This window comes from Aquarana catesbeiana, linkage group LG01 (assembly GCF_042186555.1).
Source record: "Aquarana catesbeiana isolate 2022-GZ linkage group LG01, ASM4218655v1, whole genome shotgun sequence".
Lineage (NCBI taxonomy): Eukaryota > Metazoa > Chordata > Amphibia > Anura > Ranidae > Aquarana > Aquarana catesbeiana.
This window is the reverse complement of record NC_133324.1, coordinates 201,273,489-201,291,816: the sequence shown is the minus strand read 5'-3', so window position 1 is coordinate 201,291,816 and position 18,328 is coordinate 201,273,489. Positions and strand designations below refer to the sequence as shown.

Here is an 18,328-nt window from a genome sequence, read left to right as displayed (position 1 = left end):
GAACTTACACTTTAAATCGATTTGCAGAGATCGGTTTTCACTTTAACATTAAAGTGGAAGTTAAGGAAGATGCATATACTTACCCACTTACTGAGCGCTCAAGTCTGGTCATGCGATCTCCCCAGCGGCCAGTTTCAGTGCAGAGGAGAAAGTGACAATGGCTGCAATGCCAGGGTGGTGATGTCACCCATAGGCTTACTATAGGACATCCATTGTTGGCTGTCCCTCCATTACCCTGAAGCTGGCTGCTAGGGAGATCATGTGACCGGAGCATCCTGAGAATAGGTATGTGCATCTTCCTTCTACACTCTACAGGGTAGTTAGAATAAGAGTTAGAGGGAGGGGGGGGGGGGGGGGGGGGGCACCAGACACAGGAATGCTCACTAAACAAAATGTATTCAACAATCTTATTTATGTGAAAGACAAGAGAGATGCTTTGTACAAGATACTACAATAAAATTGTGTTTAGGTGAAATATTTTCTTATACATCTCCATATAAAGTTTAAAAGCTTTGCACTTGAGATTTAAGCACCTCAGCTATGTTGGGTTGGAATGTAAGAGATCCCATAGGAATGTGCCTTTTCAAAACACTCATGACAGGAAAAACTTGTTCTACAGTTCAATCTGTTGCCTTATAGTCCACCCCTGGCTTCATCAGTGAGGAGGTACAAGACTGACACAGGGACTTTGTGTGTCCTTGGAAATACTCTGCACGTGCCTGCTAAGTGATCCAAGACTTGGGTTATGCTACACTTCCTTGCTGGCCTGGCCAATTAAAGGAGAAGTAGGGCCAAAGCTCTTTTGATTCTACTTCTATGCATCACAGAAGTGCACTTAGTTTGGCACTCCTGAGACCAGTTTTCAGCCGACAGTGGGCTAAAGTCACTGAACTGGTCTAGGCTCTGGAGAGATGCAGACTTTAAAAGGCTGAGCCAGCCGCTGGCTGAGCTCAGCCTCTCAGCATATACATACACATACACACGCAAAGCTGGTCATAGATGGTTTGAATCTTGGCCGGTTCGGCAAAGATCAGCCAAGATTCGAGCCATGGATGGACAGGCTGATTGTACCCAAGCTGATTGGTTGATCAACTTGGGTACAACCAGCCTGTCAGACTTTTCATGCATTTATTGCCAGCAGCTATAATCACTGTGTGGGTTCTGCCAGCCAGGACAGCTCCCCCCCCGCTGGGAGAACACAATAAGCGCCACAGGAGGGATTCCCCCATCAACACAGTCAGTGGTAGAATCTAGCAATTTTCCTACCTGCATCTTTTGGTTGCAGGAAAGAAAAATCACACCATCTATGGCCACCTTTAGAGGGTGGACAGCATCAGCAGGAACGTGTAATATATTCTATGCATGCAAGTTATTCCCCAGCAACTACCAAGCTAAACAAAGAAAGAGGGGTTGCAGCACACATATCATAATTTATTGCTCTATAATAAATATAATCCAGCACATTTTTGGGCATCCCTCTGTGTCAAGCTGGGATGTCTGAAACGTTGCTGGATTATTTTTTAAGCGGTAGTAAACTCTGAGGAAAAAAAAAAAAAAACAGTTTCCACCTGCAAAGCAATATCATAATGTGCTAGTATGCACTGCATACCAGCACATTATGTAAGAATTGCCTTAAAACGAAGCTATCCAGCGGCGCGCTGTCACTACTGCAGAGGCTTCCATCTTCACCCTGTTCTACTTTCCAGGTTCGGAACTCCAGGCGTTTGATTGGCCGAGCAGCGATAACAACGTGGCACACAGCTCGGAAGGAATGGCACAAGTATGCCGTTCCTTCAGAGTGCATGCGCCGGTGACGTCCCTGGCTGCTGCTCACAAGAATATCTCCAAAATGGCGCACGTTCAGAAGATACAGTAATACCTAGGATTACGAAAATAATTTGTTGCAGAAGCATGCTTGTAATCGAAAGCACTTGTATATCAAAGCGAGTTTTCCACCACTGCTGGTTAATGCAGAACTGTATGTTGCCAGAGGTGCGGGGGCACTGGGAGATACTCATGAACTGTTGACACTTTCGGGTGCTCCGACGCATGTTGCGCTCACCCCACTCAATTGGGAGTGTCTCAGAGTGTCTCCAGAACCCCTGGACCTCTGCCCACATCCGGCAATACATACACCAGCGGCTCAAGTCCTGCTCATCTTGCGAGTGCACGCAAATCAAGTCAGGATTCTTAAAAAAAAAAATATAGCTTGTCTTGTGAAACGCTTGTATACTGCGTTACTCGCAAACCGAGGTATCATTGTATTAATTTTACCTATAGGTGAGCTTTATTATAAGCTCACCTGTAGGTAAAGATAACATTCCAGGGTTGACTACCACTTTAAGGGCTCGTCCATACCACCAGTGTGCATTACAGTGGTTGGTGTTGCAATGTGAAGTGAAGATGTGCTGATTACAAGACATTGCACCGTTTACCTTTTTTTTTTCTAACTTAAAAATTAAAATTTTATTATAAATAATATACATTAAAAATGTCCCAAAAAGGGATTTCATTCATCTTTATGCACTGCAGTGTGTTGTGACATGATGAAGTCCACTGCATAAAAATGCAGCATGTCCTAATTTTTATCAGTATTTTCATCACTGCAGTGTAATGGTGTGAACAGGTTGCCCCGTCTGCGTTGGGAAAGGTTGCCTAGCACTGCCCAACACATGCAAATGGGCCTGCAATTATAAATTGAGCCACACAACTACCTTTGCTGCAACCCCTCTCTCGTTTTTTTACACCTGTATGTGTAATATAAATATATATATATATATATATATATATATATATATATATATATATATATATACACATATATACACAAACACACATACATATATATATATATATACACACACACACATATATACAGGCAGTCCCCGGGTTACAAACAAGATAGGGACTGTAGGTTTGTTCTTAAGTTGAATTTGTAAGTTGGAACGGGTAGATTTTTTAAGTGTAGCTCCAGCCAAAAAATCTATTTTTAAGCCCTTTGGATAGCATAGGGAAGGGTTAAAACCTCTAACATTTGTTTTGCTGTCTGTGTCCCTGTTCAGAAGATTTCACCTCACTTTCTGTCCATGTGACAATTGGATTTTGAAAATTTTGGGTTGTTAGGGAAACAAAAATTGGTGATAAATCAGTGGAGCCACCTTTTCCCCATAATAACTCTTACAGGAGAGAATTTCCCTTCCTAGGGGTAGATTTCCTCTCACTTCCTGTTGTCTCCTTCCGTTTGTAAGTAGGAGTCGTTTGTAAGTCGTTTGTTTGTAACTAGGGGACCGCCTGTATACGTATATTATATAATATATATATATATATATATATATTATATATATATTTATTAGTACACACACACACACACACACACACTTTCACCCATATGAATACACGCTGCATTCACGCATGCATACACTCACATTTGTATTAATAGAAAAAATAAACTGGATCAGGCACCAACTCTAAATAGCTGTATTTTGTCTGGAGTCCGTCCAGGTTTCCAGAGTTTGAAATTAAACCTTTTTTACAGTACCCGTCTCTCACCAGTCTCTGGTATTTTCTCTGTGAAATAAAAAAGTTAGATGGAGAGGAAAAAAAAAAAAAGGAAATACAGTTTAGCAGCGAGCGTGCCAAAAATAGTGATCTTCATTGCTCAGCTGAAACTTGCAAGCATTCCCCACCGAGCAGCAGTAGTAGTTGAAAGCTTCCCCTCCACAACAAACGAGACGGTCAGCCAAGTTTTAAAGTGATCAGCACTACTCTCTCTAATGTACCATGAGGCTTTCTGGCCTAGAATAACCCACCAAGAAGAAAAAAAAAAAAAAGCGTTCTATTCCTTGTGTACTCCTTCCAGGAAACCTACACAAAATCTGTCCTTAGATGATTCTGCCAGATCTCTAGACATAATGGCTGACAAGCTAAAACCACAGCAAACTTCACATTTCACTTTTATGTGCCTTGGCAGCCGGGTGCCCAATGTAAGAAGCTGAGAAAATAGGAAGCAGATCAACGTACCGTCTTTGGGTTCATCTGACTCTGAGCTCATGGTGTCAGTGTGAGCCACTGGAGAACAGATTACAGCTGACGTGCACTCTCAGCACAAGTAGAGAAGTCAACTTTGCAAAAAAGAAAAAAAAAAAAAAAGTCAGGATGAAATGAAAAGAGGAAAGTTCTGCAAGTTTGGCCAATCACATGCAGGCAGTATGGGGAGAAAGCCCCTCCCCCTTCTCAGCCACTGTCTGGAGAAGCAGCACCTTCAACACAGACGCTTATTGAGAAGTGCAGATCTGCATTGCCATACTATTACACAGAGAGGTTCCTTATTGTATCATCTGTGGGTGGGGTGTAGCTTGCTGGAACATGAATGGATTACAGGAAAGGAGAACAGTGAGCAATGCTCCATCTTCAGCATTTCGTTAATGGGATTGTTAGAGCTGGATGCCCCAGAGCTAACAACTCCAGCAGTGAGCATTGATGTTACTGGAGCTCAGCCCTACAAACTGACACAGTCAGAGGTGTGTCATATAAACAGCCAGGGCTGGGTGCATGCAATCAGATCTGCTGGAAGGAAGAGGGAAAAAAAAAATTCGACGCTGCTGTCAAAACAAACATATAAAGCAGAAGTGGAAACAAAGTATTGGAAGCTGAGGCTGGCCATACACACACTGATTTCCTTCATTCAAGATCACAAGAAATCTGGGAGTGTGGTGCACCAACACAAAGGCCTGGTTCACACCTATGCGTTTTTTGCAGAAACGCACTTACAGTCCATTTAACATACTTTCCTATGGGACAAGTTCACATCTATGCTTTTTTTAGCTGCTATGTTTTTGGAAAGGGTCAGGGACTTTTATTAACCTGTTCCTGTCCGCTCTATAGCTGAAAGACAGATACAGCGCAGGCTTAAAATGCCAGAGGGCATCCATGGACATCCTCCCGTGCTTGCGGTGCATGGGCAGCGCACACTGATCGCCGAGTCCGAAAGACTCATGGCCCTTTACCACGTGATCAGCTGTCAGCCAATGACAGCTGATCACAAGCTTTAAACAGAAGCCATTTATCGTCTTTTTTCTTTTTCCTCACGGAAAAGAATAAAGCCGATAACCGACTTCTGTGAAAGGGACATCGGTCCCAACATTTGCCCACCAGTGCTGCTAATCAGTGCCCACCAGTACCACCTATCAGTGCCTATCAGTGTGCAGCCTATCAGCGAAGGAGAAAATTTACCGTTTGCAAAATTTTATAACAAAACTATGAAAAATGTTTTTTTGTTTTTTTTCCAAAAATGTCTTTGTATAGTTTGGCAAAAAGAAAAAAAACCCCAGTGGTGATTAAATACCACCAAAAGAAAGCTTTATGTGTGATAAAAATTATAAAAATCTCATATGGGTACAGTGTTGTACCGCGCAATTGTCAGTGTGACATCACTGAAAGCAGAAAATTGGCCTGGGCAGGAAGGGGGTAAAGTGTCCAGTAAGCAAGTGGTTAAATACAAAACAGTGCTTTTTGGTTCAATAGAGATGCTGCAGAAAAGAAAGTAGTGCGTCTTTAACACATTTTGCGTTTTTAATCTGCCTAACAAAAAAACAAAAACAAAAAACCCCATAAAAATGCGAAACACATAGAAAAACACTTGTACAAAAATGCACCGCAAAATGTAAGGCAGAAAAGGTAAAAAAATAAATAAATAAAATGCATCGGTGTGAACTAGGCCTAACAGCATGGATAGACTACCCCCCTGCGGCTGTCAGAATACCCCAAAAGTGTCTGTATCTGATTGGATCTAAGTGCTGTTTGGCTAACAACTTTCCACTCGACTCCTTTGACAAAAGACGATTGAACAATTGACTTTTGTTGAGGCAGATGCAAAGGGGCACTCGTGACTTGAATGTCATGCCAATCAGCAGAAATCAAGCTGTGTATGGCAGTCTTAGGGCTCGTTTACACCAGATGCAGTCAGGGGAAATGCAATATACTAACGCATATGCAAGAAAAATGAATGCATTTCCATGAGCCAACTTTACACCATTGTAGTGCTTTCATGTGCATTAAAAATAAAGTACAGCATGCTGCATTTTTCTGCACCGGGACGCACTGCAAACGCATGTGAATGCACATAAATTTCCAGAAAGACGCACATGAATGCACACACACTATAAAAATGGAACTTAGTGCCCCCTCCCCCGAGATGTACTGAATAATTCTTTTTTTGCCCATACCATACACTTTAAAAACATAAATTATGCCTGCATTCACACTTCGCTATTTGCTCAATTTTGCACACATTTACAAAACGTGTGAATAATGTGTGTCACTTTTATGTTGCCATTCATTGTAATGGAACCCCAAACAACAAACATGAAAAAAGTGCATCAAATGGAAACACATGCAGTTAACAAAACGCATGAAGCTTGACACTCATAAAAGGTACATGAGCTACTTTGTCACATGTAGGGAAGCTTGTTAAATTGAATAGACTGCTCTATGTGGGTGTCACAAAAATGCGCATATATGTGGTGCTTTTTTGTGCACATTCACAAAACGCTAAATGAAAAAGTACGCTAAAGTGTATATACAGCCTAAAAACGTTTTTTTGGGGTTTTTTTTGGATACAGTGGGAATAGACTAAAACCCTTAACAGATTTTGTTCTGTGCCCCACTGCAGAGATTTCACATTCTGTCCTGGAGATGCAACAGGAATTGAGAGGATATCTTAACAACGTTGTCACCAACGCATTTGCCCAACAGATAACTTGCCCTTACCTCTTGCTCTGGTGACAGTGGTCTGCAGGACAAATAGAAGGGTGAAATTTCCCAGCAGGGATACAAACAGCAATATCAATTCAGGGACTTGGTCACTACCCTTGTATAAGCATGCAGCAAGAAATCTTTTTTAACAGTCAGAATGCTTTATCTAGTCTACACACAGAGGATGTGAATGACAAGCAGAGACAACTACCTTTCTTAAAATGTTTTCAAGGCCAGGGCCCTGTACTCTGTTGTGGTTGGTTCCCTGAACACATTGTAGGGCTATAAATTATACAGAGCTGTAAATAATAATTTTACATTTATAAAAGTAGGAAAGCAAACCGTGTTTTCTGGCAACAGTAAAAGGTATCATTACCTCTAACTAAAGGGAGATGCCAGATCTACAATATAAACACCAAAATACTGCCAAAATAATAGAAGGCAAGTTTGTAGTAGAAATACACACATTTATACGGTAAGAAGTCAGTAATTTCTGCAGCATGAACATCAGAGTTCATAATGGGTCAAGGCAGTATTGAAAATAATAAAATGTACTCAAGCTGCAATACTCCCCTTCTCTCCAGGTCTGTACGCTGCAATAGTTCCATTCTGCTGCTAGATGTCATCAATCTTTCAGAATGCATGACGCTGGGCGTCAAGATTGAGGATATCCTGTAATTTCAGGGGGTAAAACATCCCTGTGCGCCCTGCACTTAAGGTGTAATGACACAAAAATTATTTTTGTTGAAAAGTATATCACACCCTCTGTCTGGGCCTACAAATGGCTCAACACCTGATCCCCACCCCCTTGGAGGCCCCCCACACTGTATGGGTTTTTTTTTAATACTTTTTTGGGATGTCCTGTGGCCAAGGGGAGGCCTCTGCTGACACATGCGGTCATCACGCCAGCACCGTTCTCTGCTTCAATACACTGATCATTCATAAAACTTTGCAACGACTGGCAGCCATGTGAATAACATTATCCCGTTACAATGGCATCTAAAAGTGGAGAAAAGACATGAGGATGGGGAAGTGGGGCAGTTGTGGAAGCTGACCATACACTTATTGTCGACCTCAATGGTTGTGGTGGATCTCGGTACTGATAAAAAACATAATTGATATATAAAAATAACATACAAAAATACATTTAAAAGCAAAATTGAAAAAAATTCAATAAAACAAATACTCAGGGTTCCCCCAAGAGATATCTGTTGATGAAGCGTATCTCAAAGAATGGCTTTTCCTCTACTAATTTCTGTGTATTTACCGCTTCTTCAGGAGGAATAATCTATAAGACAAATATTTGAATAAATCACAAATTGAATAGTGGGAGGGAAGGACAGGGGAATTAAAAAAAGGGGGGTGAAGGAGAGATGGGGAAGAACGTAAGGAAGAAGGGGAAGAGGGGAAGGGAGGAAAGAAAAAGGGGGGGGGAATGAAAGGAGGGAGGGAAAGGGGAGGGAGCGGGATAGGAGAATAGAAGGTGAAAACAGAATACATAGGAAGAACAATAAAACGAGGGGGGGGGGGGAGAAAGAGGGAGAGAGTGGGAAGGGGGGAGGGGCAGGGGTTGAGAAGAAAGGAGGGGAAAAAGAGGGGTGGAAGAGGAAAAAAGAGGTGTGAAAGAGGGGTGAGAAAGGGGAGAAGAAAACAGGGAAAAGAAGAAGGGAACAAGAAAGGGGGGACAGAAGGGAAAAGGACAGGAAAGGCAGGGGAGGAGGGACAAGAGGGGAAGGGGGTTGTGTGCAAGGAAGGGAAAAGGTGGGGGGGGGGGGTGTTGGGAAAGGAACAGAGAAATAGGAGGAACCAACGAACAGAGATGCAAACAATCCTAATAAGTAAAACGGTCAGACAGACAGCGAGATACCCAAATGACTGGCCTCGTCCTGTGATGTAATTAGAAATTTTTGGAGCTTGCAAGGGGGATAAAGCATCTGATCATCTCCCTGGATGTTTACCCGGCCAAAAGCAGCAGATGAACTCTGCAGGGTAAAATAAGTACACTTACATATCCTTTTACCCTGCAGAGTTCATCTGCTGCTTTTGGCCAGGTAAACATCCAGGGAGGCCGTACCAGACTATGATCAGATGCTATATCCCCCCTTGCAAGCTCCAAAAATTTCTAATTACATCACACGACAAGGCCAGTCATTTGGGTATCTCGCTGTCTGACCGTTTTACTTATTAGGATTAACCCCTATTTGTCCCCTGGAGTTCTGGAATATTTTTATCTCTGGTATTGTTGGGTTTCAGGTGAGTTATCTTGCTCCCTGTATACCCCATCTCAACTGTTTGCCTCTCCGCTCCTTGGTTCCTCCCTTTTCTCCGTTCCTTTCCCAGCCCCCCCAACTTTTCTCTTCCTTGCACACACCCCCTTTCCTATTCCCCCCCCCCCCAACCACTCCCCTGCCTTTCCCATCCTTCCCCCCTTCTTTTCTTCTCGCTTTTCTCCTCCCCCTTCCTTTCTTTCCCGCTCTTTCTTCTCAACCCCTGCCCCACCCCCTTCTCACTCTCTTCCCCCACCCCCCTTTTTCAACCTTCGTTTTACTTGTTCTTCCTATGTATTCTGTTTTCACCTTCTATTCTCTTGTCCCGCACCCTCTCCCCTTTCATCCCTTCCAATTCCCTACACCTCCTCCCCTCCCCCCTTTTCCTTCCCTCCCCATCTCTCCTTAACCCCCCTTTTTTCAATGATCCTGTCCTTCCCTCCCATAACCCATTTTTTTTCCCCAACGATTGTGGAGTGACTATGCACGAGATGTCCTTTTACTATCATTATTTCTTCCTATTTAGAACCTCTCTCGCACACATCCCCTTTGTCCGTCACGGGGGAGCTCTTTTTTGAGCCGCTTGGTTCCACACATGGCCATTGCCCCGTCGGGTGAGCAACTCATTTTTTTCTTTCTATATATATGTTCTGCTGAATTATAATTATATAACATCCGTTAGTGTAATCTATTCGATTTATGATTTATTCAAGTATTTGTCTTATAGATTATTCCTCCTGAAGAAGCGGTAAATACACCGCAAAACTAGTAGAGGAAAAGACACTCTTTGAGATGCACTTCATCAACAGATATCTCTTGGGGGAACCCTGAGTATTTGTTTATTGAATTTTTTTCAATTTTGCTTTTAAATGTATTTTTGTATGTTAATTTTTATATGTAAATAAATCATCTTTTAATATATCAGTTATGTTGTTGTTTATCAGTACCGAGATAGTCCACCACAACCATTGAGGTCGGGAATAAGTGTAATTGTCAACTTCAGCAACTGCCCCACTTCTCCATCCTCATTTCTTTTCTCTATCAATTTGGATGATGGTACCTTATGTCTAGCTAAACTATATTATATGAGGCTATACTCTAAATTAAATTTGGCATCTAAAAGTGGGTGGGATATATTTGGTAGCAACATTTTGTCTCTGAAGTTGATGTGTTGAAACGCAGAAAAAAAGGGGGCATTGCGGTCTGTTGTGTATGGAGCTGTGTAGCTGCAGACCAGTCAGGGTGCTCATGCTGACCTGCATCACGGAGTCCATGCCTAGACAGGTCAGAGCTGTTTTGGTAGCAAAAAGGGGACCTACTCAATATTAGATGGGTGGTCATAGAGTTATGAATGATCGCTATATACTATTATTGAAAGGCATGGGGCCCCAGGGGATGAGGCCATAAAGTCCCACATTAATGGTATATCCTCAGTTTTCATGAAAGACTGAGGACATCTTGTGGTGAGAAAAAAAAAAATATTGTGGGGGGACTACTCTGGATTGAAAATGTTATTGCAGCCTGAGCTGCTTTTTACATTATTTTGTCACTGCCTGGGGGAAAAAAAAAAAAGAAAAAAGAGGAATATGTAATTTTTTGAAAAAATATCTGTAACCACGCCTCCTTAAGAGAAGGCATGAGATCGTAACATTATTCAAGTTTCACTTAGTCTATAGGTAAGGGGTTTCTTAACTTTTTTAAACAATGATCCGGTCCACTGTCCATCAGACTGCCTTGGGGTCGAATTGTGGCAAGTAGGATCAACAAACTGCCCCAGAGGTTGGCGGTCAAAACACCCCAACATCAGTAGTCAGTCAGAATATTACATGCTCTAACATCAGCGGTCAGTAGGCGTAATAAATGCCCCTTCATCGTTGGAATAATGAATGTCAGTGGTCAGCTTTAACCTCTTAGAAATTCTGCATAGAAAAGAATCACCCCCTTTAAAATAATAACATTTTGCTACTTTGCAGACAGAAATGAAGATAGAGAATTTTTGTTTTATCCAGCTGTATTTACTTATAACATCCAAGTGAAAAATATAACACCAACATGTCAGAAATAATTAAAACCAGAATCAACGAGTTGGAAAAAGGATCATTCACCTTTTTCTCCTTCAACCACTGTGTGGTCATTTTTGCTGTGTGTTTTGGGTCATTGTCATGTTGGAAGGTAAACTTTATTCCCATTGACAACTTTCTGGCAGAGGGCAGCAGACTCTCCTCAAGAATTTATTGGTATTTTGCCCCTCCATTTTTCTTTCTATCCTGACAAGTGCTCCAGTCCCTGCTGCAGAGAATCACCCCCATGCTTTACTGTAGGAATGGTGTTATTTGGACGGTAAGCTGCATTGGATTTCCAGACATATCGTTTCTTGAGGAGGCTAAATAATTAAATTATAGTCACATCTGACCTTAACACCTTTTTCCATGTGGCCTCAGAATCTTCATGGTGTGTTTTGGCGAAGCTAAGTCCTGTCTGCATGTGACCTTTCTTGGAGTATCTTTTTTTCTTGCAACCTCCCATACAAGCCACATTTGTGGAGAATTTGTAATATTGTTGTCACATGCACTCAATAACTACTCTCTCTCAAAAATTCCTGCAACTGCTTCAGAGTTGCTGTAGGACTCTTGGTAGCATCTCTGACCAGTTTCCTTCTGGCTCTTTCAGCCAGTTTAGAACAACGTCCTTATCCGGGAGGGTCAGTGTTGTACCAAATATCTGCCACTCCTCCTCCCCTCCCATTAGTGTTTTGTGGAATTACAACCCGGAATTAAAATAGATACTTGAGGGGGCTTCATACCATGTGATGTACACAACACAACAGTCAAAGTGACATGATCGGTTATATGCTGTCAGTATAAACACAACACCTGTTCTGAAAGGCCCCTAAAGGCCCAATGCCAGGTGGCATCAGCCGTTTCTATAAAAACTGGCTGACATTAAGGCCCGTGTGCATGGCAGCCAGCTCGACAGAAACCGGCCACTTGGCATGCTGGGAAACCAGTATCCAACCAGCTCCCGATCAGCGCTCTCAGAAATCAATAAATCTAAATCAAATATAAAATGGAGACACACCAGGGTAGGGAATTCAGGATAGATGTTGATGGGTTGAGTCACCCACAGGCAACAAATACAGTTTATATATCATGGACCCTGGTGAAGAGACTTCCACTCTTGAGTTCCCAGCTCCACCCATTTTTCATAACTAATACAATGAAGGTCTACTATGTCCTATGTAATATAATTAAAGATGCGCTCCAGTCATATTTCTGAAAATTAAAAGTCAAAAGCTACAAAAACTAAAAAACAAACAGACACTCACCGGGGTCCCAGAATCCAGCGCTGTCCTCACCCGATTTTTTTTTTCTCCACCCGGCACCAGAATCTTAAAATCGGAGGTCTGCCCGCCCCTTTAACAATTAAAAGTAAGCAGCTACACATACTGTAGCTGCTGCCTTAACATTAGGACACTTACCTGTCCTAGAGAGTCCAGTGATGTCAGCACCACATCTTTCCGTCAGCTGTTGGGTGCTGCCGCCGCCATTGCCAGTAAGGGAACCCGGCAGTGTAGCCTTTCAGCTTCACGGCCGGATTCCTACTGCCCTGCGCTCTCACTGGCCCGGCAGAAGGGGAGGAGGGTAGACCGGGCTGCTGACGTACTTCTCCGCGGCCCGGTCTGCAGGAAGTGGGGACAGGGTACCTATCAAAGACAGGTATGCGCTCCCCCCCCCCCCTTTCACAGCCCTCTGCCCACTGTGCATGCACAAGCCCCGCTGCGCTTTGTGAATGATCTCACAGTCTTCTGGGACCTGTGATGTGTCCCACAAGACTGCAGGGAGGAGAACTTCATTCAGATCGCCTAGACTATCCAAACAAAAGTGGGAGCAGATACCTGTCAATAAAAAGAAAAGAAAAGTGCCACGTGTTGCAGAGGAGAGGGGAAGGAGGAGGAGGAGGAACAGAGGAACTTCCCCCATTAATACTGAATCATTAAATCATCTTGCTCATAGAATATGAAAATGTTGCACAGCTCAGACTGTCAAAAGTTTTTTTTTTTTTCTTATTAGTAACAAATACCCAAAATGTATAAAATCATCTTAATCCGTAAAAACACTAAAAACCTTCCATTACAAAAATCAGGAACAGTGATGTTATCAAGCTTGTAAACCTTCCCAGAAAAGTGATAAAAAAAAGAAATACCCGTATTTATCGGCGTATAACACGCACCCCAAGTTTAGGAGGGAATTTTAAGGAAAAAAAAACTTTTAGGAGGGAAGTTGAAGGGAAAAAAACTTACATTTAAATGCCCATCATTGCAGCCTTCTCAGTGCAGCCATGTCAGTGCAGCCTTCCTCAGTGCAGCCTTGCCCCAGTGCAGCCTTCGATCCTGTGATCCCCTGCCATACTGGGCTTCAAAATCGCCGACCGCGATTTGAAAATGGCGCCGCCGGCGCCGAAATACACAGAGCCGGTCCTCGGCTCTTCTCGGCGGCTCTCGTTCACTTTCGGCTCCACTCGTAGTCCCACCCGGGATGGGCGTGACTGTGAGCGGAGCTATCCGAACCTAGCCGAGTACACTCGGCTAGGTTCGGGCAGCGCTCGAGTGAAGCCAAAAGTGGCCGAGAAGAGCCGAGGACTGGCTCTGTGTATTTCGGCGCCGGCGGCGCCATTTTCAAATCGCGGTCGGCAATTTTGACGTTTTGGCAGCTCAGGATCGCAGGGGATCGGTGTATAACACGCACCCGCGATTTCCCCCTGATTTTAAGGGGAAAAAAGTGCGTGTTATACGCCGATAAATACGGTAAATCGTTCATCTTCATCTGGTATAAGACCAGGCCTTAAGATACAGATAACGTACAGAAAGTAGATTTCTAAAAAATATGGCAAGTAGTTCAATACATCAACAAACACTTTAATAGGGCATATAACAAACCCTACAGTATGACCAAATAAAGGTATAGTGTGCTACTATAATGTATGGAAAAATAATACTTAATATTCAGAAATGTGTAGATATGGCAAGCACTGGAGGAAGAGAGAAATGTACCCTGGTTAACAAAGAAACCATATCAGGTCATTGAGGCAAGTAGTTTGCAGAAAAAAAATGTTTATTCAAAGAGGCGCAAACATTTTCAGCAGTCTAGTCCTTAAATAATATTGATTTGGCACCACCAGACACCCATACAACATACAATATATGGAGACCTGTCTGCTGTGGGTGTCTGGCAACATCTGCTGCTGCCTCTAGACATGAGACTGCTATGGCCAGTAGTATAGGTATGTCAAGATTTGGTAAAACTGTACAATAATAGTTTTTGCCTAATAAAACTATATATTTAGTTTATATGTTAAATGCAACTTTAAACGAAACAGAAAGGTGTTACATGATGCTACAAATTTAGAAGCACATTCCATACAGTTTCTGCAGCGGTCCATTGGAAAGCATGGAAACAATTAGATAAATTGTGCAATCCATAAAGTAGTTGAGAGCAAAGAACGTTTAATTTGTGCTTTAGTTGGTTTTATAAAGGATTAGCTGATAAATAAGCTATAAACAAATCAGATGTTACTGTAATAGTACCAGTTAAATTACAAGCGGACAAAGACCCTTGGTGTATAGCCGTTTGGCCTTTGTTTATGTCATGAATTTAAGCCATTGCAGGTAATTACCAGATTGAATTTCATCTTTGCTAAAGCGCAGTAAACCCACTAACTGCTTTCAGGACATGCAGAGCAGATATTCAGAATCTTTTTGTACATATTCTGTGCCAAGACGTTTAAAGGGATCCTCCACCCCTGCTGTGGGCCAAGTTGTGTATGAATTACTAGGGGTCTATTATATTTATAAAGCTGAAAATGTGACAAACCAAAAATGTTATGCAGGTGAACCTTTCTGGTACATGTGTTTTAAATAACAAGAGGATTTTTTTTTTTTTTAAATAGCAAAAAATGTGTAAAAACTTTATACCCAAGCACATAAAATTATCCCTACCCAAAAAGAAAAAAAAAATTTTACTCACACGCACGCCGGAATCAGAACAATATATTTCTAGCACCAGACTTCAACCATAAGGCTAAACTGATGACCTATAGGGGGCTTTGCCAATGGAAAATATAGGGTACTGAAGTTTGTCGCCATTCCACAGGCACACACAAATTTAAGGTATAACGTGTTGGGTATTTACTCGGTGCAATCCCATCTTTTACATTTTACCAAAAAAAAACTGGAGTACTTTATAGCATTTACGTTAGTGTACTATTTTTTCAGAAATGTTGCATTTCCTAGACCTTTGCAGGTAGAATATACGATATAAAAAATTGGAACAATTATTTTGTTCTCTAGGGCGTCTGCTTTCAGAAAATATATAATGTTTTGGGGTTTGTGAAATCTTCAGGGCTAAAATGATTTTTTTTTTAACCACCTCCCGTCCACGCTATAGCCGAAAGACGGCTACAGCGCGGACCCAATTTGCCAGGAGGGCGTCCAGCGTGCCCCCTGCAGGGCGCGCGTGGCGCGCTCTGTGATCAGCGAGTCTATGAGACTCGGCTGATCACAGATCAGAGTAAGGGGTTGATCCCACCCCCTTACCACGTGATCAGCTGTCAGCCAATGACAGCTGTTCATGTGATGTAAACAGAGCTGGTAATCGGCTATTTTTTTCTCCTCCTGCTGGTAGCGTGAGGAGAAAAAATAAAGCCGATCACCGGCGGCTGTGAGAGGGACATCAGTCTCTATCGTGGAGAGCCTCTGCAGAGGCTTCTGTGTCGCCTACCAGTGCCCATAGCACCACCCATCAGTGCCTCATCACCAGTGCTGCCTATCAATACCACCTACCAGTGCCCATCAGTGCCTCCCATCAGTGTCGCCTTATCTGTGCCCATCAGTGTCGCCTTATCTGTGCCCATCAGTGTCGCCTTATCTGTGCCCATCAGTGTCGCCTTATCTGTGCCCATCAGTGCCGCCTCATCAGCGAATATCAATGAAGGAGAAAAATGACCCGTTTGCAAAATTTTATAACAAACTATGAAACATGTTTGTTTTTTTTTCTCAAACATTTGTCTTTTTTTATTTGTTTAGCAAAAAATAAAAACCCAAGGGGTGATTAAATACCACCAAAAGAAAGCTCCATTGGTCTGAAAAAAATGATAAAAATTTCATTTGAGTAAAGTGTAGCATGACCGCGCAATTGTCAAGTGTGACAGCGCTGAAAGCTAAAAATTAGTCTGGGCAGGAGGAGGGTTCAAGTGCCCAGAAAGCAAGAGGTTAACCAGTTAAGCCCTGGACCATTTGGTTGCCCAAAGACCAGAGCACTTTTTGCGATTCGGCATTGCGTTGCTTTAACTGATAATTGCGCAGTCTTGCGATGAGGCTCCCAAACAAAATTGATGTCCTTTTTTCCCCATAAATAGAGCTTTCTTTTGGTGGTATTTGATCACCTCTGCGGTTTTTATTTTTTGCGCTATAAACAAAAAAATAGAGACAATTTTGAAAAAAAAAGCATTAATTTTAAATTTTTGCTATAATAAAGACCCCCAAAAAATATATTACAAAACATTTTTTTCCCTCAGTTTAGGCTGATATGTATTCTTCTACATATTTTTGGTAAAAAAAAAAATTGCAATAAGCATTTATTGATTGGTTTGCGCAAAAGTTATAGCGTCTACAAAATAGGGGATAGTTTGGCATTTTTATTAATAATTTTTTTTTACTAGTAATGGCGGTGATCAGTGATTTTTATCATGACTGCAACATTATGGCGGACACATCTGACACTTTTGGCGCGATTTTGGGACCACATTTATACAGCGATCAGTGCAATTAAAAATGCATTGATTACTGTGTAAATGTGACTAGCAGTGAAGGGGTGGTGCTGTAGGGGTTAAGTGTGTCCTAGGGAGTGATTCTAACTGTGGAGGGGATGGGCTATGTGTGACATGACACTGATCACCACTCCCGATCACAGGGAACTGTGATCAGTGTCACTAGGCAGAACAGGGAAATGCTTGTTTACATTAGCATTTCCCAGTTCTTCCTCTCCGTGAGACGATCGCAGGTGGACCCGTGAACATCGAGTCTGTGGGACCCGCGATCACACTCAGGGTCGCAACGCGCCCGCAAACCATTTCTTAAAGGGCAACGTAGAGGTACGTTAATCTGCCTGTACGTGCCCTTCTGCTGACGTTTATCGGTGCGAGCCGGTCGGCAAGCGGTTAGACATGTGTGCAAAAAAACAGACAGCTTTGGCAGCAAAAGGGTTAAAGTGGCGGAGCGTAATAAATTTCAGAGCAAGTATACCCAATAGGGCTGAAACAACTAATCAACATAATGGATTATGAAAATAGTTGTCAACTTTTTTCATAATCAATTAGTTGGTCAGCCTGCATAAAGAACACGTTATTTGTTTACATATCAGGAAATACATTGCAGCACACGTACGGCTCTGTACACCTTCCATACATGTCAGTATACACAGCGCAGCATACATGCAGCTCAGTACACTGCTCATACAGGTAAGTCCCTGAGAGTATTTGAAAGTCAGTGTGTGAGGAGCAATGTCTCATGGAACATGTAGTCCTGGGAAGGAAAAGGACGTTACATATAGTTGCCCAGAACTAGACAACATACTCTAGGTGAGGCCGGACCAGAGTCTTTTAGCGCGGGAGAATTATCGTTTTATCTCTGGAGTTGATCCCCTTTTTAATGCATTCCAATATTCAGTTTGCTTTGTTAGCAGCCACTTGGCATTGCTGAGCCTATCATCTACTAGGACCCCCAGGTCCTTTTCAAACCTAGATTCCCCCAGAGCTTCTCCCCCCAGTGTATAGATTGCATTCATATTTTGGCCACCCAAATGCATTATTTTACATTTTTCTACATTAAACCTCATTTGCCATGTAGTTGCCCACCTCATTAATTTGTTCAGATCTTTTTTGTTTCCACATCCTGCGGAGAAGTGATTGCCCTGCTTACCTTGGTATAGTCTGCAAATACAGAGATTGAACTGTTTACCCCATTTCCACATCCTCCAATCAATGGGGCAGTGCTGGGATACCGCTGGCAAAACGCCGCTATTGTGGCGCTTTGCGGGTGGTTTTAACCCTTTCGCCCCCGCTAGCAGCCGAAATGCGCCGCCAATCCGACGGTAAAACGCCGCTAAAAATAGCGGCGTTTTACCGCCGACGCTATAGGCAGCTCGGTGTGAAAGGGGGCTTAATGCAATTGTAATGGCTTAATATTACCTTCCAGCTTCTCTGGGTTCAGGTGTTGCTCTTCCCTGCACAGAGCACTTAAAGTGATTGTAAAA

At 42.6% G+C, this 18,328-nt stretch overlaps 1 protein-coding gene across 4 annotated transcripts in view; it reads right to left on the bottom strand.

Annotated features, from left to right (window-relative positions):
- TNFAIP8 (TNF alpha induced protein 8) overlaps positions 1–18,328 on the bottom strand; it is a 150,399-nt gene that overhangs the window by 39,243 nt on the left and 92,828 nt on the right. The window contains exon 1 of one of the 4 annotated variants that reach the window (XM_073624668.1): positions 4,021–4,277. The exons of the other annotated variants lie outside the window; for them this stretch is intronic. Within the exon in view, the coding sequence (XP_073480769.1) occupies positions 4,021–4,051 (31 nt within the window). The 5' untranslated portion in view covers positions 4,052–4,277. Of the gene's footprint in view, positions 1–4,020; positions 4,278–18,328 lie in introns of those variants that run through there. 4 annotated transcript variants of the gene reach the window in all.